This window comes from Sciurus carolinensis, chromosome 3, assembly GCF_902686445.1.
Source record: "Sciurus carolinensis chromosome 3, mSciCar1.2, whole genome shotgun sequence".
In the NCBI taxonomy this organism is placed as follows: Eukaryota; Metazoa; Chordata; class Mammalia; order Rodentia; family Sciuridae; genus Sciurus; species Sciurus carolinensis.
In genome coordinates, this window is record NC_062215.1 from 43,750,952 (window position 1) to 43,776,288 (window position 25,337).

The 25,337-nt window shown below is 37.5% G+C and overlaps 1 protein-coding gene and 1 pseudogene across 2 annotated transcripts in view; one reads left to right on the forward strand and one right to left on the reverse strand.

The window, feature by feature from the left end:
- Nucleotides 1-244: 244 nt before the first annotated feature.
- Nucleotides 245-25,337, forward strand: part of Pigl (phosphatidylinositol glycan anchor biosynthesis class L) — a 95,232-nt gene continuing 70,139 nt past the window's right edge. For both annotated transcript variants that reach the window (XR_007107625.1, XM_047543256.1), the window contains exons 1-2: nucleotides 245-483; nucleotides 17,115-17,214. Coding sequence is in view for 1 of the 2 variants with exons in the window: in XM_047543256.1 (XP_047399212.1) it covers nucleotides 249-483; nucleotides 17,115-17,214 (335 nt within the window). In the remaining variant the exon portion in view is untranslated. The remainder of the gene's footprint in view (nucleotides 484-17,114; nucleotides 17,215-25,337) is intronic.
- On the reverse strand, nucleotides 18,184-19,237 carry LOC124979067 (poly(rC)-binding protein 2-like; annotated as a pseudogene).

The window sequence follows — 25,337 nt, forward strand, 5'->3', positions numbered from 1 at the left end:
ATGAAATTGGACGGCATGGGGTTCGGTTCAGCTCTGAAACCCAGCAGGCACAAGACCTCGTGTGCAAAAGATGGAAAGATCACAGTATGTTGGGAAGCTTCAGTATCTAACGACAAATCCTACTTTTAAGTCGCAAGCAAAGATGCACTAGAACGCGGAACGCAACTTCAGCGGGTGCGGTTTTCCTGACGGAGCCAGAGCCAACTGCAGCTTTCCCTACTGCACAGGCGCAGTGCCACTTACCCAGCATGGAAGTGGTGGGTCTCCTGTGTGTGTTGGCGGCGGTTCTTACATGGGCTTTTCTCTGCGTTTGGGACTCCGCAGAACGAATGAGAACTTCTGAGCAGGCATGCCTGCTGAGATCCGGAAGCCGAACCCTTCTTGTAATCGCGCACCCCGACGATGAAGCCATGTTCTTTGCTCCCACAGTGCTAGGCTTGACTCGCCTTAAGCACCGGGTGTCCCTGCTCTGCTTCTCTGCAGGTAGGAGGCCGTAGATGGGCGCCGGGAGCCGGGGCTGTGAGGGATTTAGGTTCTAGCCAACCTTAATATACTTCTTCCCCAAGGGTTTTCTATTGTAGGGAACTAAATGAATACACCGAAGGCCCTTTCTTTAAACTCCTCACAGGCTGACAAGGAGCTGCTGGCCTCCCAGGTGAGTTGGGGGATGTCTGCAGCGTGCATACTCCACTCTCCGCTAGCAGGATTGAGGAGCAGAAAAGGAGTTTCTCATTGGTTCCATTCAGTACCAGCATTTTCGTTGGGAACTGCGACTAGTTATTCTTAGAACCTTTCATTTGCAGAAGGATCAGGAACAGTGATGTTACTATTTAGTACAGCAAAAAAGAATTTATGCTGTATGGTGCCTGTTCAACCCTTAAAATTTTCTTCTAACGATAGCAAAGGACCTTCTGCTGGTTGAATCCATTTTGTGCTAGAAAGTTGCGTGTGTCAAATTGGAGAAGGGACTCAGATAAACTAATTTTGTAGATAATTTCAGAGTTCATTTCCACTCAACTTTCCGTGGAAAAGCCTTTCAACGAATAGGTCTAGCGTTCTGATACAGAAAAGATCAAATGAGAAATCCAAAATTCACTGTGAAATTTTTCTTAATTGTGGTGATAATTGTACAGCTGTGTAAATGAAGTGATCGAGCGTACACATACAATGTGTGGATTTTATAGTATGTCAAATTATACCTCAATAAAATTTTCTTAAATTGCCCATAACCTCTTTTCCCATTTGGTTGTGTCATTCCAATCCTTTCTATACAAATTTCACAGAAATCACATTTTATACAATTGTATTCTTTTGTGTGTGTGTGTGTGCTGGGGATCGAACCCAGGGCCTTGTGCTTGCAAGGCAAGCACTCTACCGACTGAGCTATCTCCCCAGCCTCTACAATTGTATTCTTTTCACTTTACATTTCTTTTTCACTTACCTAGCATATGTTTATTAAACACTTATGGTAGTCCTTATTCTGTTTCATTAAGCTCGATGTCTAAATTTGACTGTTTTAAGGCTTTTCATACAATTCAAATTCCCTAAAGCATGCCAATTTTACATTCTGACTGGTAGTAATGAGAGTGTCTCTCTCAATATACTCTCAATATATTATCCTCTTTAGCACTAATCAGTATTTTTTAATAAATTTCTTAGGTTTTTTCCCCCTAAATTAATCTTTTGTTATCAGTAAGATTAAACCATCTTTATTATTTGTTGAGGATTTGAATCTAAGCACTTTTCTTCTCTCTTCTCTTAAAGACATTATTTGCAAATAGTTGCAAGTAACAATCTGCTTTTTTCTTTGCTTTTAATTTTATTTATATATTATACTACAACTATGGGAGTAAAATTATAGGCAGGTTTTGTTTCAAGATCTACAAGGGAAGCCTAGATTTATTTGCAAAATATTATAGATGCAGTGTGTTCTTTGATAAATTTCTTCTTATCTTCAGTAGGTTCGTAAAAATTTGGTACCAGAAACCCAAATTTTTTCTGTCTCATTTTCTGTCTTTTGTTTTTGTTTTTTGTTTTGCTGCTGGGGTTTGAACCCAGAGCCTCAAACATGCTGGGCCAACACGACCATTGATATAAACCCCCAGCCTCACGGTTTGGGGATTTTTTTCCTAATAAAAATTGTAGCAAGGTATGATGACTCACACCTGAAATCCCAGCTATTTGGGACACTGAGGCAAGAGGATTATAAATTCCAGCCCAGCCTGGACAACTTAGAGAAATCCTGCCTCTGAATAAAAAATACTAAAGGCTGAGAATGTAGCTCAGTAGTAGAACACTTTCCTAATATATGCAAGGTCCTGGGTTCAATCCCCAATAAAAAAATTAAAAAGAAAACAAAAAGCAGTGAGCATTTTTAAATTTTTTTTTATTTTTTTAAAAAAATTTTCAGATGTTGATAGACCTTTATTTTTATTCTTTTATTTATATGCAGTGCTGAGAATTGAACCCAGTACCTCACACATGCTAGGCAAGTGCTCTACCACTAAGCCACAACCCCAGTCCCCCATTTTTTTTTTATTTTTAAATTTTCTTTAATTTTATTTAGTTATAGATGGACACAATACCTTTATTTTATTTATTTTTATGTGGTACTGAGAATCAAACCCAGTGGCTCACATGTGCTGGACAAGGACTCTATCCCTGAGCTACAACCCCAGCCCCATGGGTCAGCACTTTTGTTGTTGTCCTTCATTATTTCCTCTGAATCTAAATTACCACTTTAAATTGTTCTGTCTTATATTTTTTTAAATTATATTTTAAATTCCCAACTCATTCAAAAATATGTATTGAACATTTTCCACACTCCTTAGTTAACATTCTCATGTACAGAACAGGAAACTAATAATTTATGATACATTGTAATGAAAACTATAATGATGTAATGGAAAAAGTACAATGGGTACCAAATAGAAAAATACATTAATTATCTTTGAGGAGGTTAGATTAAGGAAAGCTTCTCCAAATAGGTTTTCTTTTAAGCTAGACTTTAAAAATAAGAGTAGATTACACATGAAGCAGAGTAAATCATTCTAGGCAGTAATAAAGGCATCAGTAAGTCCTGAACTTGTATAAATAATTCATTCTAACTAGATCTCCAGGTTAAGGAGAAGGGAGAAGCAGGGGAAAAGATAATTTTTTGTTACTGATGGTTCTTTTAATCCAGTTAGTAACCCTATGAAGGAGATAATGCTTATTCCCATATTACACATATAGCAACTAAATCACAAAGAATTTAAATAATAACCAAAGTGAGTAGGTACAACATGAAGGAGCCAGGGCCCTGTAGCTTTTTTCTGTGTTAAACCATTATACCCAATCTGCCTCTTGTATTACTTTGCATGCCATGTCAGTTGATGAAATATCTATATTGGTTTCCAGTGTACATTTCAAGAAATGTTATTTCATCAAGCTGCTGTTTTTTAAAAAAGAATACCTTGGCTTGACAATTTAGGGAACTTAGCCAGATGTACTATCCCCCATTTAGAGGTTCACAGTTTCTATGAGAATATCAACATCATTGAGATGTCTTAGTATTAAAAAAAAAAAAAAATCTAGCTGGGCACAGTGCCCTATAATCTCAGCAGCTCTGGAGGCTGAGGCAGGAAATCACAGGTTCAAAACCAGCCTAGCAACTTGGTGAGGCCCTAGGAAACTTAGTGAGATCCTGTCTCAAAATAAAATATAAAAAGGGCTGGGTTAAGTGCCCCCAGGTTCAGTCCCTGGTACACACACACACACACACAAACTATTTAATTTTGTTAAATCCAGCATTTCTCAAATTTATGTAACCACTGAAATACCTACTAATATGCACATCTAGATAATAGGATGTCACTGATAGTTTTGAATGAAATGTAATCATTTCTCTGTTTTAAAAAGCTTATTCTAACTGAGCGCATTGGTGTACGCCTGTTATCCCAGTGACTGGGGAGGCTGAGGCAAGGAGAATTTACCTAGCCTCAGCAATTTAGCGAGGGCCTAAGCTACTCAGCAGGACCCTGTCCCTAAATAAAATACAAAAAGACTGTGGGTTTGGCTCAGTGGTTAAGTACTCCTGGGTTTAATCCCTGGTACCAAAAAAAAAAAAAAAAAAAAAAAAAAACCATTCTGATGGCAATGTAGAAAAAGGTCTGAAAGGAAAGATTGTAGTCAAGAAAACCAATTCATTGCCCATCGTTTCCTCTCTGAATTGCACTGCAAACTCATACATCATATTCCTATGTATTTTTGGTGTATGTACTGTTCCCATAGTCTGACAGTCCTATCTTAATTACTGTAGCTTTTATAGCAATGTTACCTGATATGGCCAGATTGCTTCAGGGTATATTTGCTGATTTTGACTTTTTTTTTTAAATACATTTTATAATTAACTTAGTCATGATCAAGGAAAAATTTTGCTGGCATTTTTATAGAAATTTCACTGACTATTAATATAAAAATACTTGACATTTATATTATAAAGTCTTTCCATCTATCGTGATATGTCTCATTTATATTGGCCTTCTTTCATCTCTGCTAATAGTTTCATTTTTGGTGCTAGATATCAAACCCAGGGCTTCAAGCATGCATCCTACTACTGAGCTACCCCAACCCCAATATTTTTCTTATAAGACATAGGGTCCTGCCATGTTTTCCAGGTTGGCCTTGAATTTGACAATCATCCTACCTCAGCCTCCTGAGCAGGGGGCACCTGTAGTTGCTTGCCACCATGCTAGACTGTTAACAGTTTTATGTTTAAAATCTTACATATGTATTGAGATACTAATTATGCTATTTGTTTTTTAATCTATGTCTTATGTCTAGAGGTTCCTGTTGCAAATATTATAGTCTGTTATCCTCTCATATTTTGATGTCCTCTCATTTCTTTATGTATAAAACACAGATCTAGTAATTCCAATTTCTACAATCTGTGTATCTGATTCTGCTCTTTGTTCTGATAACTCATTCTGGGTGACTCGTTTCTATGTGTATTTTATGATTTTTTTTTAAATGAAAGTAAACACTTTGATTTCAAATATGGTTTCTCAGAACCATATTTGTGGTAATACTTCGATGATTTACTTTGGCCAAGCAGCTAAACACACCCTCTACCACAGATCACTCCAAAATATTAGATTGAGATTTTTCAGGCCACAGAGGTAGTATAAATTCAGGGTCCAAACCCAAGTATATTACTTGTCTAATGTTCTGTAACAAATTATCTCAAAACTTAGTGGCTTAAAACAATAGTAATTCTTGGCTTTCACGGTTTCAGACGGGGAACACTGTCTCTGCTCCACAATTGTTCAGTACCTTAATTGGAGGAACCAAAGACTAGGAACTAGAATCACCCAAAGATTCATTCAAATCTCTGTCTGTCATCTGGGAACTTAGCTAGAGATGTCAACCAGAATATCCACATGTGGTATATTCATTGTCTCTGCGTCTTGGACTTCCTCACAGGTGTCCTGAGAGAGAATCTCTGCTGCTAGGGGTAGCCATATTGTCTTTCATGACCTAGCCTTAGAAATCATACAGTATCACTTCTGCTACAATCTCCTTGTCAAGGAAATCAGAAGTTACCTCCAGGTTTAAGGAGAGAAGTAGATTCCACTCACCGTTGGGGAGCATCAAGTACTATGATTTTTTGTTTGTTTTACAACAGTCTGTCACAACAAGTAAAAGTGAGTGGGTGGTTAAGGATCTTAGTTGTTAACATTCTTCTTTTCCCTTTTACTAGAACCAAGTCCAAGAAAGGAATGTATCCCAGTGATCTCTGTCTAGAATAGGTTTCTTTTTCTACCTTTTCCCCTGAAGGAATTGTCCTATCTTTTGTACAAACATCTCCTTATTTGTGTCTAAGCCTTCATCATTGACTTTAGCTTGTGGAGGATATGCAAATGCTCTCAAGCTACCCTAGGGTCAACCCCATAATACCTCTTAGGATTCATGCTTACCTATTGTTTTGGTCCTTCAAACAAAGCCCTTGCTTTCCTAATAGTTCAGTCATACATTCATGAATGTTTATCTTTATCTCACATGTTCAGGTATTCTATGCTAAGAGAGTTTGGTATCTGATACATCATGTTTCCTGAATAAGAAATTATTTTTTTGTTTTGTTTTAATACCAGGGATTGAACCCAGGGGTACTTAACCACTGAGTCCCATCCCCATTTTTATATTTTATTCTAAGGCAGGATTTCACCAAGTTGCTTAGAGCCTTGCTAAATCGCTGAGACTGGCTTTACAATCCTCCTGTCAGCCTCTCAAGCTGCTGGGATTACAGGTATGTGCCATGGCACTGAGTATATCAGGTGATTTTTAATAATTGCTTTTTAATTGTTAATTCATCAAAGTAATCATTATTGAGATATATTTAAAACCACCCTCAAAAGTGTTATTTTCATCTAATTCTATTCTTTCTAACCTAATACATTTGAATTTCTAAAAACATGATCTTGAGTGTTGATTGCATCCTACTAATAATGAAATAAGGATCAAGGATGTGGTTCAGTGGTAGAATGCTTGCCTAGCATTCTTTCATTCAATCTCCAGCATTGAAAAAAAAATGTAAGAATGGAATAAATTGGTTATACTTTAATATATAAATTATTTTACTTTAAGGGAGTTAGAAAAAAATCAGAATATAACTCAAAGTTTATCTCACTGGTTCTGTTTACAAATATATCTAAATACTTAGGTACTTTTGTCTAAAAGTTGTTAGTACAGTTATATGATCATATCAACCAAAGAATACATAGGCATCCTGTGACTAACTGAAAACAATGCCTGTTTATAAACACTGATGCTGATGGGCTATTTATTAGAATTTTATATATTTTTAAACATGTTTACTTACTTTTTTCTTATAATTAGCTTAGAATTTATATGCCAGATAACCTTATATATACCCTCTATTTAAAACTCAACAACTGTGTAAGTGCATATGAAAATGTTGATGTCAGGTGGGTATATACACCCATATTGTCCCAGCTTCTCAGGAGGCTGAGGTAGGAGAATCTCTTGAGCCCAGGAGTTCAAGTCTGGGTAAGATAAGATCCTGTCTCAAAAAATAATAATAATAATAAAAGTTGATGTCTTGCTGATTGCTTACTTAATTAGAGCATGTTACACTTTTCAGAGCTTTTCGTTATTTATATAATCTTAGATTTTTTATTATAAAAATAGGGGATTTGATCAAACAATGAGAAACTATAAAAAAAATGCTAATGAAACATTAGGGAAGAAATTATTTCAGAGACTAAAGCGAAATTCTAACCTGGTGCAGTGTCATATGCCTGGAATCCCAGTGGCTCTGGAGGCTGAGGAGAAGGATCATGAGTTTGAAACCAGCCTCCGCAAAAGCAAGGCCAGTAAGCAACTCATTGAGACACTGTCTCTAAAATACAAAATAAGGCTGAGGAATGGCTCAGCGGTCAAGTGTCCCTGAGTTTGATCTCCAGTACCCCCCCCCCCAAAAAAAAAGAGAGAGAAATTTCACAGTGATAAAAACAATAAAACAGGGCCTGTGAACAGTAAAAAGAAAAGAAGCAAGTGTGGAAAAGAAAGTACAATAGTACTAATATGAAAGAAGTATAGAATGTGGCCAGGTGCAGTAAATTGTTAAAATGGGGGACTGGAGTTTCGACTCAGTGGTAGAGCACTTGCCTGGCATGTGTGAGGCCCTGAGTTCCATCCTCAGCACTGCATATAAATAAATAAATAAAATAAAAGATCCTTTTGACAACTAAAAATTATTTTTTTAAAAAAATGGTTAAAATTGGCTGGGCACTGTGGCACAGACCTGTTTCAGCAACTCGCGAGACTGAGGCAGATGGATTGCAATTTGAGGCCAACTTCAGCAATTTAGCCAGACCCTGTCTCAGGGTATAACTCAGTGGTAGAGTGTCCCTGGGTTCAGTCCCCAGTACAGAAAAAAAGGGAATAATCAACAAAATGTAATGCATTTTGAAGAGCTCAATATCGAAAATCTTGCTGTAACCTCACTGCAATATGCTGGATACTGTTCTCATTCATATATATTTGTCATTTCATCTAATAAATAATTGCCTGTTGTATTTAGAAAAAGATAGTTTCCCATATGTTTGGCCTTGTTAATGACCAACTGTAAGTCAGAAATCAGAGAAATTAACAAAAGAAGCATTTCCAGAAGTAAAAGTCAGTATGAATGCAGTCCTTTTGGAAATAATGAAACTTCTCACAAATATAGCTAGATTAGTTGATAACAGCATGTGGCATTGTTTCTTGATCTTAACTGCATAGATGTGTGTTTTATTTAAATGGTTTTTTAAATTTTTTTGTTCTATAATAATTGTTTCATCAATTGTAAATATATAATTTATGGGTTTTTTTTTTTAATTTGTTTGTTTGTTTGTTGTCTTGGGGAGGTGCAGGGGATTGAACCCAGTGCCTTGTGCATGTGAGGCAAGCATTCTACCAACAGCGATATCCCCAGCCCTATAATTTATGTTTTATAGTGATAACTCACAATGAAAAGTTTTTTGGGTTTTTTTGTTGTTGTTGTTTGTTTTGTTTTTGGGGTACCAGAGATTGAACTCAGGGGCACTCAACCACTGAACCACATCCCCAGCCCTATTTTGTGTTTTATTTAGAGACAGGGTCTCACTGAGTTGCTTAGCACTCTGCTTTTGCTGAGGCTGGCTTTGAACTTGTGATCCTCCTGCCTCAGCCTGATTTTAATTCAGTGAAAATCCAGTTTCTTTTTATTAGTGTTTTATTAAATTGTGGTAAAATATACATAACAAAAAATTTGCCATTTTAAACATTTCGAATTGTTCAATTCAATGGTAGTAGGTACATTCACAAGATTGTGTAACTATCTCCTCTGTTTCATCATCCAAAACAGAAAGACTGTAACCCATTAAGCAATAACTCCATGTCCTCCTCCCCTCAGCCTCTGGCAACTACCATTTTCTACTTTCTGTCTCTTATGAATTTAACTGTTATAGGTACCTCACACAAGTAAAATCATACAGTAATTGTCATTTTATGTCTGGCTTATGTTGATTAGCATGTTTTTAAAGTTCATCAGTATTGTAGCAAGTATCAGAATTTTATTTCATTTTATGGCTGAATATTTCACTTTATATATATACCAAATTTGTTTTTTTGGGGCAGGTAAAGATTTTTTTTTTTTTTTTTTTTCGGTGCTGGGGATTTGAACCCAGGGCCTTGTGCTTGCGAGGCAAGCACTCTACCAACTGAGTTATATCCCCAGCCCCAAATTTTGTTTTTTTGTTCATCACTTAGACTTTTCTACTTTTTGACTATTGTGAATAATGCTTCTTTGAACATCAATGTTACAAGTATGTTTGAGTACCAGTTTCCAGTTCTTTTGAGTATACACTTGTGAGTACTGTTCTTGAGTCATGTAGTAATTCTATGTTTAATAAATTTTGTTAAAAATTTTTAGTTGTAGATGGACACAATACCTTTATTTTGTTTGTTTACTTTTATGTGGTGCTGAGTATCGAACCCAGTGCCTCACACATACTAGGCAAGCACTCTACCACTGAGCTACAAACCCAGGCCCTATCTTTCAATTTTTGAAGAATCCCCTGTTTTCCAAAGCAGCTCTGCCATTTTACATTCCCACCAGTTATGAACTATGGTTCCACTTTTTTTTTTCTTTTTTTCTTTTTTTTTTTTTTTTTTTCCAGGTCTGAAGACGTAACTCAGAGCCTTATACATGCTAGGCACTTGCTCTGCTACTGAGTTAAATCCCCAACCCAGTTCCACTTTCTTTATATCCTTATTAATGTTTGTAATTTTCCATTTTTAGGACTATAGCTGTATTAATGGACATGAAGTGATATGTTATTGTAGTTTTGATATGCATTTTCCTAGTGACTAACGATGAACATCTTTTCACATGCTTATTGGTTATTATCTTCTTTGGAGAATGTTTAGTTAAGTCACTTGCCCATTTTTAAATTTTAATTTCATTTTTAAATCATGATTTCTTAACCTGGGGTATGTAGATACATTCTAATTGAAGAAGATCAAGTCCTCTTGGTTTCAACTTCCTTTGGGAGCCCAATCCTCTGTTTCAGTAATACTGCCTCCTGCCTTTATGTTGGTAGTCACTTTCTGCTATCCCTAATCTCTTGGCCACTTCACTCGTTCCTGTTTGGCCCTTCACTCTTTCATTAGTGATATATCAAAATCTTTGCTTAAATTCTTGCTGTATGATATGGTTTTTGTTATCCTGGGTAGAGCTTGACGCAGAGGATAAACTCTCTCATTTATTTATTTATTTATTTATTTATTTATTTATTTATTCATTCATTTATTTTAGTACCAGAGATTGAACCCAGGGATGCTTAACCACTGAGCTACATCCCCAGCCCTTTTTTATATTTTATTTAAGACATGGTCTTACTCAGTTGCTTAGGGCCTCCCTAAGTTGCTTGAGGCTCTTTGAACTCCTAATCCTCCTGGAGCCTTAGTCTCCTGAGCCACTGGGATTACAGGCGTGCACCATAACGCCTGACTCCCTTATTTTACATTTTTTTTTTTAATTTTTTTTTTTTCCACACAAAAGTCTTTATTTATGGGGACGGATAAGGTCCGCTCGGGGTGGAAAAAGAAAAGAAAGAGAAAAGATGGCGTATGGCTTCTCCCAGATATTGGAATTTCGCGGGCTGGGAGGAACCAGTCGCGGAGGAGAATTTTTGCAGACTGACTGATGGACCAATAACATGTTAGGACTTAACGTGGGAGGCAGGAAGATGACGGCAGCGTAAGCCAGAAATTCCTGTAACGGAAGAGGCGGTCGGAGCACAGATTGACAGGTGGTGGGGAGGCCGGAAATTCCTGTAATGGAAGAGAAGGGCTTTATACCTTACATTCCCCCATTTCCTTTTTTATAAAAAAATAAAAAAATCTTGCTCTCCAGTTCTTTTTGAAGCCTTCTCTCTCCTTCCTGCCTAGGTGACTGGGGTTGGTTTTGCAGGTGAGATGTAAAAAGTTCATTCTCTGTCCAGGTTTCCAAAGGCAGATGATTTTCATGGACTTCATTTCCTTGATCCGACTGATCCCCTATTTCTACACTAACTGCCTGTTCCCAATTCTGACTTCATTTACCCCTCTAATACTAGTAACTCCTTCACTGCTGTAGGGAAAAGGGGTGATGACTGATCTGACTTCTTCGAGCTGGAAGTGGGCAGCGTGGGGCAAGCAGTTTGGAGGTTCCTTTTTAGAAATTGGGTCAATTGAGGGGTTCATGGTAGAGGTCCGGTTGGGGGAGAGCAGGCTGTAAAGGCATCTGGGGATGGGTGCTTCCATGAGAGAACAAAAAGACATGAGTACTGAAATGAGATTAATACAATATAAATGTTGCAGGATCTGGAACATGCTAATGCATATTATAAAGATAACAGAAGTCAATAATTCCTCACCAGGGGGTGGAAGAACTGAGAAGTTGTTCCCATAACAAGGCCTAGCAAAGGCTGGCGAGGACAGGCCTTTATTTGGGAGCTTTAACATTGTCTAGGTTATTCAGTAGAGATACTAGCAAACATAGATTAAGCCTACCTGTGTCTGTAGGCCTTAAACTGACTAAAAACTTCTGACTCTAGCAGTTTCTCTTGATAGTTACTATTATTTTTAAATGCCCAAGAATGGCTATACTTTGGTTTTAACTGATTTGCTAGGTGTTTAAGATCAAGCTGGTCAAAGTGACCTGTTCCTGTCTGTTAAAGAGTCAGCTGAGTTTCCACAGGGGTCACTCATAGAGAACTTAAGAGCAGCTTCTTAGCTCCATTAGTGCCATTTGGTTAGGCAGGGTCTTCTCGATGATGTGGCTTTCCTTGAAAGCATCAGGGATGTCTCCCTTTTTCCATGACCCTCCTCTGCAGCAGATGCACTAAGTGGCTTTTCCTCTAGTGGCCTCATCAATCTCCTTGGTCAGGAGGTTGTGTGACCCAGAGTTTTAAAGCTCCTTGGAGAAGTCCTCTTGTTCCCTGGGTTCAGACTGACTTTGAGGACAAGACCCAAATATGGACTTTTCTTGACCTCTGTATTTAATCTCAATCTCTAAGTTTGATCTTAACCATCAAGCAAGTCAGTCTCACCAGTCATAGAGTAAGAGTACTGGGCTTTAGCTTTAATGTTTATAACTTTACAGTTATTTACTCCCTTTTATCTAATTGGGGTTTACATTATCTGTTCTATAGGTGATGGCTTACTATTCCAAGTTAATTTATGATGTTCACTCTTGAAGCAGTACTTCTGCAAGATATTGATCAGGCAACAATTAGAGTTTACAAGGAAAATACAAAATGGAATCATTAACAGTAAAACATTCAGTTTGTGCAATAGCTATCTTGAATTTTGGCTGAGTTCCCGTTTGAGATCACAGTACAACAAACATCAGACTTTTGAACACAACTTTAAATGAGTTAAAGTCAGGCTTACTTTGGAGCCATTGTAATGGTAGCAGGGTGGTGAGGCAGAGCCTTAACGTGGGGCTTTTCAGTGAGGGGCAAAGGAGTATATAAACACAGATTTTGAAGATTAAGCTGAGATCAGATGGAGCTCTGTTCTCTGATAGAAATGCGGATCTAAAGAGTTATGTCAGCAATTCCAAAGTTACTGTAAGGTGGGCAGGAACCAGAGAAGGGAGCTAATGAAACACTGGTTATCTAGCAAAAGAATTCCTTCCTGCCCAAGAGCTGTGTGCCTGAGATTAATGTACTGCCACAGCAGTTAGGCATCTTGTGCCCTTGCACAGGAGCACTCCCAGGCACCAGGCATGCCACAGCCATGAGGTCATCAGAGACCCCAATTTCAGTTACTGTTGTCCCATTTTTGCTACTGCACATTACACTATTTCTTAAATGTCTTTTTACATATACCCTATTGATGACAGGTCGTATAATAGAACATTAAATGATAGGTTTACCATTACAGACAAGTTTAATTTGGAGAACAGCAGCTTGATAAATTTTCTGCTTTAAAGGCTTGCATACCTGGAAAATATGAACACATTTAACATACAAAGAATAATGTTTTTAAGTATGTTACTCCATGAAATAGCTTTATAAATTAATCAGATGTCTCTAACAAACACATTTGAGTAATCCCATACATGTTGCTTATTGTAGAAAAACCAAGACATCAGACAAGTGTGCCAACAGTATTTGCTGTCTCTTTCCGTTGAAGAAAAGTCCTAGAAAAATTGATGTTAGACATTTTATAAACATTAATATTTTATTAGTTTGACCACTTAGAGACTTGTGAGTTAATTTTAAGGACATTTTACTTTTATTAGTTTACCCAATTTAAATTGAACCTCTTTAAATCATGTGAATTAAAAATATTTGGATCCATTTTTAAATTTTAATTTTTATGTGCACTTATATTTAACACAAAAGCAAAGGCCTTGTAATATTTATCTCCATTGCAATGTAATGGATGTTCAAAAAATAACTCTGGAGTTGGATAAAAAGAACTGATCAAAAATCATTAACCTAGGTATGCAGGATGAAAATTGTGAGCTCAAAAACACAGCATTTCCTAGAAGAAAAATGATAATGGTTATTAATTAAAGCATGAGAAAATGAGAAGGAGAGAAAAGTTGAAAGGGAGAAAAGTATTTTGAGTTGTAGCCCAGGAGAAATTTAAAATGGACACTTTTTTTCCTTGGGTTTGAAACTGGTCTCCTACTGCACCTTTCTTCATTTACATTTCAATGTAACCCTTGACTGAGATCTGAATCTGAAAGGGACTAATAGGTTTGGAGGGCTTGAGCCTGCAGGGAGAGCCGAGAAGTGAGAAAGAAAAACTTGAAAATAAGTAATAAGCCAAGAGAATGTGTTCAGGTTTTACTCCCTCCGCGCCAGCTACCTCCCGTAAAGGAGCTAGAATGTGTGTACGAGACCGCGTGGTGGGGCGACTTGGTGGGCTGAATGGAGGAGCGGAAGGAGAAACAGAATGAGGCAAAGGAGAGGAATGAACAGGAGCTTCTGCAGTAGGAGGCTGTAAGGAGATGACTCATCAGCTGGATTAAACTGAGAAGAGAAAGAAGGATTAAAAGTGTGGGTGGGGGGGGCCAAGAGAACATATTCAGGTTTTTGAGGAGAGCAGAGATTAGGTTTAGCACGAAAGAAAGGAAAAACATGAAGGGGAAAAGTCTCTTTCCATTCACCAGGTCGCCCACATATGTACTTAATTATAACTAGTGTAATTAGGCATATAATTATACCTAGTATAAAGCTAGAATTTAGGGTGTCATAAATAGACCATCTGACTTACTATCTAAAGGACAGTTTAGCTCTAATTCAGGGAACAGGTGAAGGTGTTGAGATGGTTTAATAAACATCTCAGGGACGAGTTTGCTGGGCTGGATGTCCTGGATCCCATGGTGAAGACTGAGACCCACCTAGCTAGTGATTAATGGCGTCCCAAAAACCACGTGCCAGGCAATGAGAAGGTTAGTACAGAGGTTTAGTCGTCACCAATACCAGTGTCTAACCAGGCATTAGACAAGAGAGTTTGAAGACCTGGCCAGGATTTCAAGCGAGACGAAAAAATATAAAAGAGCCTCAAACCCTGAGAAAGAATCTCAGCACCATAAAATCAGGAATCCACCCAGCAACTAGGACCAGCTATAGGGACCAAGGAGGTACCCCCACACCTCAGCAGTCTTGAGAGCACCAGATTTAATGACCGCTTCTCAGATCAGCCGAGATGTGTTTAAGTGGTCAGGGGGCCTGCCTAAGGGGAACTCACCAATTTGGAGTCTGGTGTTGTATGCAGAAAACTGGGCGTCCAGGTAAATGGAAGGTGAGTCTCTATCCGCTGGCGCCGGGGCTATCAGATGGGAATCTGCTTGCTTAGTCAGCGGAAAAACCCATCCCGAGTTTCGGCACCAGATGTTAGGGGTTGCTGGCTCAATTGTGGCTCGTGGGTAGCTCCCAGAAAAACGCTCCGCAGACACGAGAACTCACGCAAAAGACTTTATTTATGGGGACAGATAAGGTCCGCTTGGGGTGGAAAAAGAAAAGAAAGAGCCCCTTATTTTACAATGGAAGAAACTTGGACCTTTTTTCTTCCAAATACATTTTTTTTTTTATTACTTGGTCATATTCAAGGGAAAACCTTGCTGACATTCCTGAAACTCAAGAACTGCCAGGCACAGTGGCTTATGCTTGTGAATGAATAATGCTGCTTGGAAGTTGAGGAATGAGGATCACAAGTTCAAGGCCAGCTCAGCAACTTTGCAAGAGCCTGTCTCAAAAATAAAAACTTTTAAAAAGTGTTGTGAATGAAGCTTAATGATAGAACGCTTGTCTAGCATGCACAGGATCATGCGTTCAATCCCCAGGAAAAAACACACACAAAATGAAAAAAAAAAAAAAAAAAAAAGTCATGTAGCTAGTGGGCAACCAGATGTGATTGGACCATAATACATTGACTCTCAGCCCATTTCTCATTCTAACAAATTAAAACTTTTCACCCAGGTGCACAGAGGTACATACCTGTAATCCCAAGAATTTGAGATGCTGAGGCAGGAGGATTATAAATTCCAGGTCAGCCTCAGCAATTTAGCAATTTAGCCCTAAGCAATTTAGTGAGACCCTATCTCAAAACAAAAATAAAAAAGGGGGAGATGTAGCTCAGTGGTAAAGTGCCCCTAGGTTGACTCCCCAATACTGCCAGAAAAAAAGAAAAAGAAAACTGAGGGGGAAAGTGTGATGAAGATAATACAGAATTAAAACTGTTCTCTACAGTCTTTTTAGGGTATTAGTCTCTTTATCAGATACAATGTAATGACTGTCTCCTATTGGGACAGTTCAGCTCTAGCAATAGGGTAACCCCAGCCCAAGTTGAAGGGTTTCACATGGTAGTTTTTCTTTGAGTTACCTGCAGTAAGCAGAGCTTCTCTTAAAGTCCTTCATGAATGCCTGCAGTGTGCTGGATATTAGGAATGATACAAAGTTGAATGAGACCATGACTTGCAAGGTCAGTGACATTTACAAATTAATAATTTGATGGTGGAGAAAAGTTCATAGAGGTAGAATAGTAGACATGATTACTTGCCAGGGAAAGTAGAAGAAGGCATTTGACATTTGATCTGGATGATAAAGATGAATTGTAATTCAGAAAGAAACAAAGAGGAGGCAGGGAAGTAAAAGTAAAGAGTTCATGGAAAGAAAAAACTAACACAGTACCCAATTGGGTACTTTGATATGTGTTATCTCAAATAATTGCCCAGAAAAACTTATGAGTTTAGCCATGTTACAGGTGAAGAAACTGTGATTCTGGAAAGTTAAGTAACATGCACAAATCACACTTGTAATTATTTGTCAGAAACTTGAATTAAGGAGTATATTAACTAGGCAGTTGCTCACATGAATGTGCAATTTAAATGGTACCAATTTCGTTGTATTATTTGTGAAGCTACAGAAGAATCCTATATAGAGAGGGAGGATTATTCTTATAGACTATAGAATATATGTTGGGAAAATAAAGAATACCTAAACTTTTTGGAGTGCTGTTTACTAAACTTCAAGAGAGGATGTTTTCCCAAATGGTAACTGTACATTTTCCTACAATACCCAAGAGTAGCACCCTTTTTTTTTATATAAATGTTAGATAGTTGATGATTAGTGTGTGTATGTGTGTGTGTGTGTATTTTGCTAGGGATTATACCAAGGGCCTCAGGTACACTAGACAAGCTCTCTATCTCTAAATTATACCCCAGCTCAGGAGTCATAATTTAAAGGAGCCCAAGCAATAAAGGTCAGTGTTAAATCTTCTTAACTCCAAGATGCTCTGTATTCCCTCTAATATATCATTGAAATGCAGATGACAGATGTACAGCTAGACAGATAGACAAGTAATTAGTGATTCTAAAGAGTATACTGCTTCTCGTAGTCTTCTGACAGGAGTATCTTATAGTAAGCTTAAGTATTATATTTTCTTCAACTCCTTATTATAATTACACATTCTTCAGATAGCTTAAATCCTCTAGGGAAAAAATGGAACAAGAATAAACAGGAAAAAAAAAAAAGAATAAACAGGTCTCCACTGTTAAAGAAATCTATCACTATATTTGTTATCCTCAGGAAATTACTACAATCAAGGAGAGATTCGTAAGAAAGAACTTTTGCAGAGCTGTGATGTTTTGGGGATTCCGCCCTCTCGCGTAATGATTATTGATGACAGGTAATTTATCTTTTAATAATGTAAAAATTAGCAATGAATATGGAGTTGTACATTCTAAAAACCCAAAAAATTAGTATGGGGAGATAAGAACATCTTATTTGACAATTCCACTTAAAACTGCTTCACATTTATTTATTTATTTATATGTTTTATTTTTACTGAAAACAAGAGACAAAAACAAAAAGTTTTAAGCTAAAAACAAAAAGTTTTAAACTAAAACAAGTTTTAGTTTAAATATGCAAGATTGAACAAGGGGACAGATTTTCCCATGATGGTGAATCCCAATCTGATACAGGTGAACTGCTTCCATGTATATGAACGTGTGCACCCCCTGACCATGGAACTTCACACCTTTTCTACAGTTAAGTCCTAGGAAAAGTCTACTCTTCAATCTGTACACGGGTTTCAAAAGGGGCAACTAGGTACAGGTTTGTAGGAAGGAAGGATAGAGGGTGAATAAAAACATGAAAGTGATGAACAGAGAAAATATCTTAATTGCACTAAGGGCTTCTATTTAAAACCCAATCAGGGTCCTGTAAGGGATAAAAGGTACAAAAATAACAGGAAGAAAACCCCACATGAATCACTGTGGCATCCAGTTTATATAAAGAAAAAGTTCCAGTCCATCTTTTAATTTTTTTGAAAAATTCCTGACATTACATAACTAAACTGAAATGTATAAGTAGTCCACTCTTACATTCCATGACAAACAGAAAAATTCATGAGCCAGAAAAAAAGGTGGGGGGAGAAGCTCATAAAACTAAATATGTATCTCAGCATTAACAGCTGAACTGAGAAAGGAATTAAAACGCTTTAATTAAAAAATCACGAGTGGATGATAAAATGTGTAGAAACTGAAAATTTACAAGCTATTTAAAACCTGGAATCACTGACTGTTCAGAAACTACACAGATGGATCATGGGTGGTGGTGAACAGCAGAAAGGGATTATGGATGAATCTGCATTGGTCTAGCTGCTCCTCATGCCACCCGTCTCCAGGAAAGTCTGACGTTGATTAGATACAGAGCCAGGCTAATGCTGGCAGCAGATCTAGTGATGGTAACCTGCCTGTCAGTAGATCCTTCCATTGGCTTTGCAATGTTGATCTGCACCCCAGACATCTGATGGATTTCATTGATTTTGGCTCCTTGACTCCCGATTATGCAGCCAATCAAGTCATTTGGAATGGTGAGTTCATGCCCAAATAGCCTTTCACCTCTAGAGAGGTGGATTCAATGCCACTGAATCCAGTGTTGCCATGTGTCAAAGGAAAATGAGACTATTGCATTGCAACTGGTGCAGCTTGGTCAAATCTGACTGTGGAATGGCACACTGTCCTTGAATGGTATAGGCCTTTAGAGGTGGTCCCTCCAGGTCAGAGTTGAGGCACATGGACGGGGTGGTGTGGGGAAAGCTTGCACTGTCGCTGCCTGTACTGTACCTGTCCTGACCACCTGCAGAGATAACTGGAGAACTTAATAGTTTGTGCCGGTATGAGATGGTCACACCCTTGAGGAGGGACTGGGAGAGTCTCAGCATGACCACGCAGATCTGTTTGACACACTCAGTGATGGATTGCGGAATGCCAGCAATAGTGATGACCCGCTCAGTTGAATTGGAAAGCATGTCCCCTGCCACCTGGACTTGAGCCCCTATATTCTCGTATTTTCTTAATCTTGCAACCACCTTTTCCAATGAGAGAGCCACACTGACTAGCAGGGACCACCAGCCTCAGAGTGATTGGGGGATCTACTGGCAGCTGTGCTATTGGAAGCTATTACAAGCTTCCAGTTTGTAATGATCATAGCAAAGGCTTTGAAGATGGCATTAGTGGGTCCAGTCAAAGTGATGATTCTCTCAGGACAATTTCCTTCTGAGATGTTGTTATGTGCACCACTCTCCTCTCACATCTTCTTAACTGATTCTCCTTTCTTTCCAATGATACTTTCTTTCCATGCATAAGCAGCTGAATGGTGAGAATGACATTTAACCCACCTTCAATCACACCAGTGTCCATGTAGATCAGTGTTCAAGTCTTTGGTCACTGGTCAGGGTGAAAACCAAAAACTGCAGGCTGAGGGAGAAAGGAAAGCAGGTGGGAAGGGGAAGAGTGGGAGACGTGGCGGGGGGTGGGGAGGACAATAGGGGCCAGTGAGAAGGCCCCCCACGGTGGGCAGAGGAGAAAGGCAGGGTGCAGGAGGAAGTGGGAAAGAGACCTGGGGCTGGTTGGGGGTAGGGAAGCAAGGGCAGAGGGGAGGAGGTGCAGGCTGTGGCTGCTCTGGCTACTGCCTCTGCTGGTCTGGACCACATTTATTTTTAAATGATGTAATGGAAGTAACTTTCTTCAACTTGTGTTCAAAATGTTTTGTCTTGAGATAGATATTTCTCTATACATCTATATCTTTAAAATTTTTTAGGGCTGGGGAGATAGCTCAGCTAGTAGAGTGCTTGCCTTGCAAGCACAAGGCCCTGAGTTCGATTCCCAGTACCACAAAAAAAAAAAAAAAAAAAAAAAAAAAAAAAAAATTATTATAATTTCAAAACCACACAAAAATATAAAGAACAGTAGCATGAACCCCCATATGCCTATACCTAATTCCAGTAATATCCCAGTAATTTGCTTTACTTAACATCTATCCCCACTTAACATCTTTCGTGTACATGAAGTATTTTAAAGAAAATCCCAGACATCAGACTTTTTCACCCTTACATACCTAGGTATGCAAATCTAAAGAACATGAACATTTTCCTATGGCTATCATGCCATTATCATCACATCTAACTAAATTAATAATAACTAATTCTTTGATTCCTCCAACACCAAGCCCATATTGAAATTTTTCCAGGCAACTCAAAAATATCTTTGTACAATTTGTTTTTTTGAAATCAAAATCTAAACAAGGTATATACATTATATCAAGAGATGCTTACTGTCTGGTTATCTCACCTTTAGTGATTCAGCACTTGATGAGTGAATTCAGATGGCAATAGCTGTTTCCCTCATTTTAAAGAAACCCATCAACTTTTTATGTAATGTTCTCATGATTATAACTTGAATCATTAACTAGAAGTTACAAAATAGGAAGTTTTTAATTGTCTCACATGTTCTATATGTACTAGCTATAATTCTTTTTTGCAGAACTTTCGCGATTAACTGGGACTGTTTAACTACTTACTATATAATTTGAACCAATAAGGCAAGATAGATGCTCAATTCTTTCCATTTAATTGATGTTCTCAGAATAAGGAATTGATAACCTAATTGTGATCCATTGTTTCTTGGATGATGGGGGACACTTTTAATTTCATTAGGAATGTCTGTGTTTTTATATATTCCACGTTTTAGGTTCAGTCATGGTTATGGTTTAGATATGAGGTGTTCCCCAAAAGCTTATGCTTTCGAGAAAGTTCAGAGGTGAAATGACTGGCTTATGAGAGCTTTAAACTAATCAGCACATTAATCCGCTGGTAAGGATTAACTGGATGGCAGCTAGGCAGATAGGATGTGTCTAGAGGTGGTGGTCACTTGGGGCATGCCTTTTGTCCCTCATGAGTGGAGCTTTCTCTGCTTTCTGGTGCATGTCCTAAGCAACTCTCTTCCTCCACACCTTTCTACCATGCTGTTCTGCCTCACCTCAGGCATAGAGCAACAGAGTTGGCCATCTGTGGAGTGAGACCTCTAAAACTCTGAGTGCCAAATAAATTTTTCTTCCTCTGAAATTGTTCTTGTTAGGTTTTTTGGTCACAGTAGTGAAAAAGCTGACTAAAACAGTCAGTAGGTTCTTTGATTCCTAAATTGTCTATCTTTGACTAGTGAGCTTCTTCATGGTGGCTCATGTATATTCTGATGGCTGTCTTTACTCTTTTATGATTTCCTAACTTTCATGGACAACAAAACTCTAATACCTTCTTATATATACCTCCCTGCCCTGATTTTGGAATCAGTCATTTCTCCAGGAAGCCTTGGTTTGTCTTAGTATGGAATGATATTTGAAGACTACAGCCAACACACTAGGAGCATTATTTGCTAAGTGTTTTTATTTCTCATTGCTAACTGGCCCTGATAGTGAACAGAACTAGGATATGTCTATTTTTTCTTTAAGAGGAAAGAAAAATCAGTAACTTATACTGATGATTACAATTCAGTGTTAATGTTTCAGGAATTTTGTTTAACATCTTTAGTTCTTACAATTGAATCTTTTCTCTTACACTGACCATCTTGCTTTCCAACAACACAAACATTACTCATTTTATTTAACCTTAAGAATTTCACAAAACATGGAATAAAATGATCTTCTATTCAGAAGGGCAGAAATTGAAAACCAAGATTAAATATAACTGACCATAACATCTATAATTTACTTTAAAATAAGTCAGAAAATATATGCATACATATACCCATATATACATTCACACACATATTTTATATATATAGATACACACAAATGCATATTTTGTATACACACACACACACATATATATCATAAATTAACCCAAAATAGCGAGTATTAACAATTTGAATCTCGATAGAAGATATGAGTGTTTGTTATACTATTTTTTAACTTTTCTATCTGAAAATTTCTATAATAATTTTTTTTATGTACCATGCATACTACATGCCTTTTCTTCCATCTCCTGGCATATATGAATATATTTTACTGTATTTGTTTCCGACTTACTTCTTCAACCTATAAAAGAACAGCTGGCATTTGTGAATTTTACAACATTTTAGGCTTTAAAATATGCTTCTGGCTAGCAAGATAGCTTTAAGGGTTTATTGTAAATGAATTTGTACTTGCTTCCCTGTTTTTAGGTTTGCTCTTATGTTACTGGGTAACAACCGTGATGGTAATAACTTAAACTGTGATGAAAAGACAAGCTCCTTTTAGTATGCAAAGAAAAAAATTTATCACCCTAGATATATATAAAAAGTCAAAAGTGGTAGCTTTGCCAGCATTTTCAGTCCATTCCTAAAACACAAAATTGGCTCTGCTTTTTTTTTTTTTTTTTTTTTTTGGTTCTGGTGCTTGAAACTAGGTGCACTGAGCTACATCCCCAGCCCTTTTTTTGTTTTAAGACAGGGTCTCACTAAGTTGCTTAAGGCCTCACCAAATTGCTGAAGCTGTCCTTGAATTTGCAGTCCTATCTCAGCCTCCCAAGTCTCTGAGATTACAGGTATGCACACCACGCCCAGCTTGTTCTGCTATTTTTACAGGACAGGAATACTAAAGAAAGAAGTTGTATCTTAACTGAAATCTGTAGTTAGGTGTGTCATAATTATCAGGCACTGGGAGTTAATCCCAGTTTGGACAGTGTCCCTATCTTTAAGTAAATGAACACTAACCCATTTCTAAGATGAACTTGTAACCTTACTTAAACAATTGACCTCATATTCTGGAATATACATGGGATGTCTCTGAGGAAAACACAGTTCATTTGGCTTACTAGTAAGTTGTTTCCCTTATGTAGATTCCAGGTACACAGCTAAGGATCAGGGAAAAGCTGCCAAATAAGAAATTGTCAAGTCTGTACACAAAGAAGGTCCCCATCACCTTCATTTACCACTTGTTTATTTTTAATTTCTACATTTTTCCAACAATTGTGGTCCCAATTGTTTTTTGGATGGTTTGGTGTGTGTATAGGCGTGGGGGGATTGTTCTTAGATTAGAACCAGTGCATTCTTAGATGAGGGAAGGGAGTTATTACCAATAGGCACACATGAGTTAGTAATAAATTACAAATGAATGGTCACTTGGCTGGGCTTCAATAGTAAGATTTGTACTCTCATATATGAAGTCATCCAGAAGCAAGATAAGTCCAGTGTGGCTCAACAGCATCATCAAAAACCCAAGTCCTGAAAAACAAACAAACAAGAAAAAAACCCAAGTCCTTCCCATCTTTTACACAGTTATCAACATGCCTCCCCTTGTGGTTACAAAGTAATTGTAGTAGTTTCAGATGTGACATGCAAGCACAATTGTGTCCTGCCAAGAAAGTGGGTATTTTCCTTCTACACATCTCTTTATATTATGGAGAAAAAAATAGAAGCCCCAACAGACTTTCTCTCGGGTCTGCTGTCCTATGTGACTTCCCACCATCATCTCTATACTACCTTCCCAACCACTGTTACTACTGCACAGTGGACAAACTAGTATCTAGTATTTTCAGACTTTATAATGACAGATGACACTTGCCAGCAGAATGTTAGGAATGGCTATAGGAAGGAAAAGAGCTTATTTAGCTTTGCCATGTTGCAAAGCCTATATACTTTATACCCCACATAGAATTTTATTTTTTGTTGAGCTAGATTAATGAAACCTAAGTATTAGACTCCTTGGAATTCAGAGCAAGGAAGTGTCAACTCCATAGCAAAGATTAACAATAGGTAGGGTAAGTAGAAGAAAACCAAGGAAAGCAGACCAAAAGGAAGTATGATAGCCTTGGAGAACTGCCTAGCACTTTTAAAAGATCTTCAACAGAGTTTGGGAATGGGAAGAAGCTATCAGTGGCTCTAAGTTTATTAATACCTTATTGAGAAAAAATTCAGTGGATTGTTAGACTTAGGTTGGCTCTCTGAGTTGTTCATGAACTCAATCATTCTCAATGAGGTTCCTTTTTCATTCCAACGTCTATTTTAGTTAGCTCTCCCCACTCCATATACACAGATTAGAATGGGAAAGGCAGTGGAGTTCACATAAACTGGGAATGAATTAGCCTTGGCCGAATATGTATCTCTTTCTGTTTGAACATAACATCAATATAGAAAAGTAAACTGAATAGTGAAGAGGAATGAAGTTTTTGCTTTAGAACAATCACTGATAAAGCATGAATTGAAGAGATTAGCATCATAGACCAGTTAATCTATTGCATTTGTCCTGGTGAAAGAAAAATATCTCAATTTAGAGTAACAGTGTCTGAGATGGAGATGAGGGAATAAGTCAAGACTTACTTAAAAGGTTGCAATGACAAGATTTCAAGGAATAGAATTTGAGATAATGGAAATCCACCTAGACTTCTGGATGGGTAAAGATTAGCTAGGGTAGTTTGCAAAGGATAAGAAATGAGTTATAGAGAGATAAAAGATTAGACATCCTTATGGGAGGATTAAAAATTTTTAAATGAATGAATTTACCCATAGATTAGTTGGAGTGATAAGAGAGTAGGGATCATCAAAAGGAAGAGGAAGTAAAAATGCAAACAATGATAAGAAAAATAATTTGAAGTGTGGTGTCCTATAAACTGAGATGTGGGGTGAGGATACTTTAGAACATTATAAGGAAAAGGAGGCTTGCCTGACCCATGTTAAATAAAATTAGCATCAGATGGTATAGAATGTTTTGCATCCTGGTTTTTTTTTTTTTTTCACAAGAGCACTGTATCATATTCCCATGCCATTAAATAATACTTAAGCCTTTTAAAATCAGACAATCTTTTATTTATATCCAAACTTTATTTATAATGCAATTAGGCAAATTCTAAATTCTTCTGAGTGGGCTGGGATTGGGGCTCAGTGGCAGAATGCTTGCCTAGCACATGTGAGGCACCAGGTTCGATCCTTAGCACTACATAAAAATAAACAAATAAAATAAAGGCATACTGTCCATCTACAACTACAAAAATATTTTTTAAAAAAATAAAAAATAAATAAATTCTTCTGAAACAGTTTGTTGTGATAACCAAATGAACTTATACATGTGGAGCACTTATCACACATTGTGTAAAATATATTGAAGTATGATAACCAATTCTGTTTTAAAATTAAAGTAATGCTAAATTATTTAGATTTGGTAATATGAATTTTTCATGACATAATATAATAATAAGACTTAAAAATATTTTGTTTGTTTAATTTTTTATTGGTGCCAGGGATTGAACCCAAGACTGCTTAACCACTGAGCCACATCCCCATTCCTTTTAAACTTTTATTTTATTTTGGGACAAGTTCTCACTAAGTTGCTTAGGGCCTTGCTAAATTGCTGAGGCTGACTTAACTTTCGATCTTCCTGCCTCAGCGTCCTGAACCTCTGGGATTACAGGCATTTGTCACAACACCTGGTTTAAAAATATTTTTTAGATGATGACCATCAAATGTAAGAATCTACCTTATTACATTTAGCACTTTC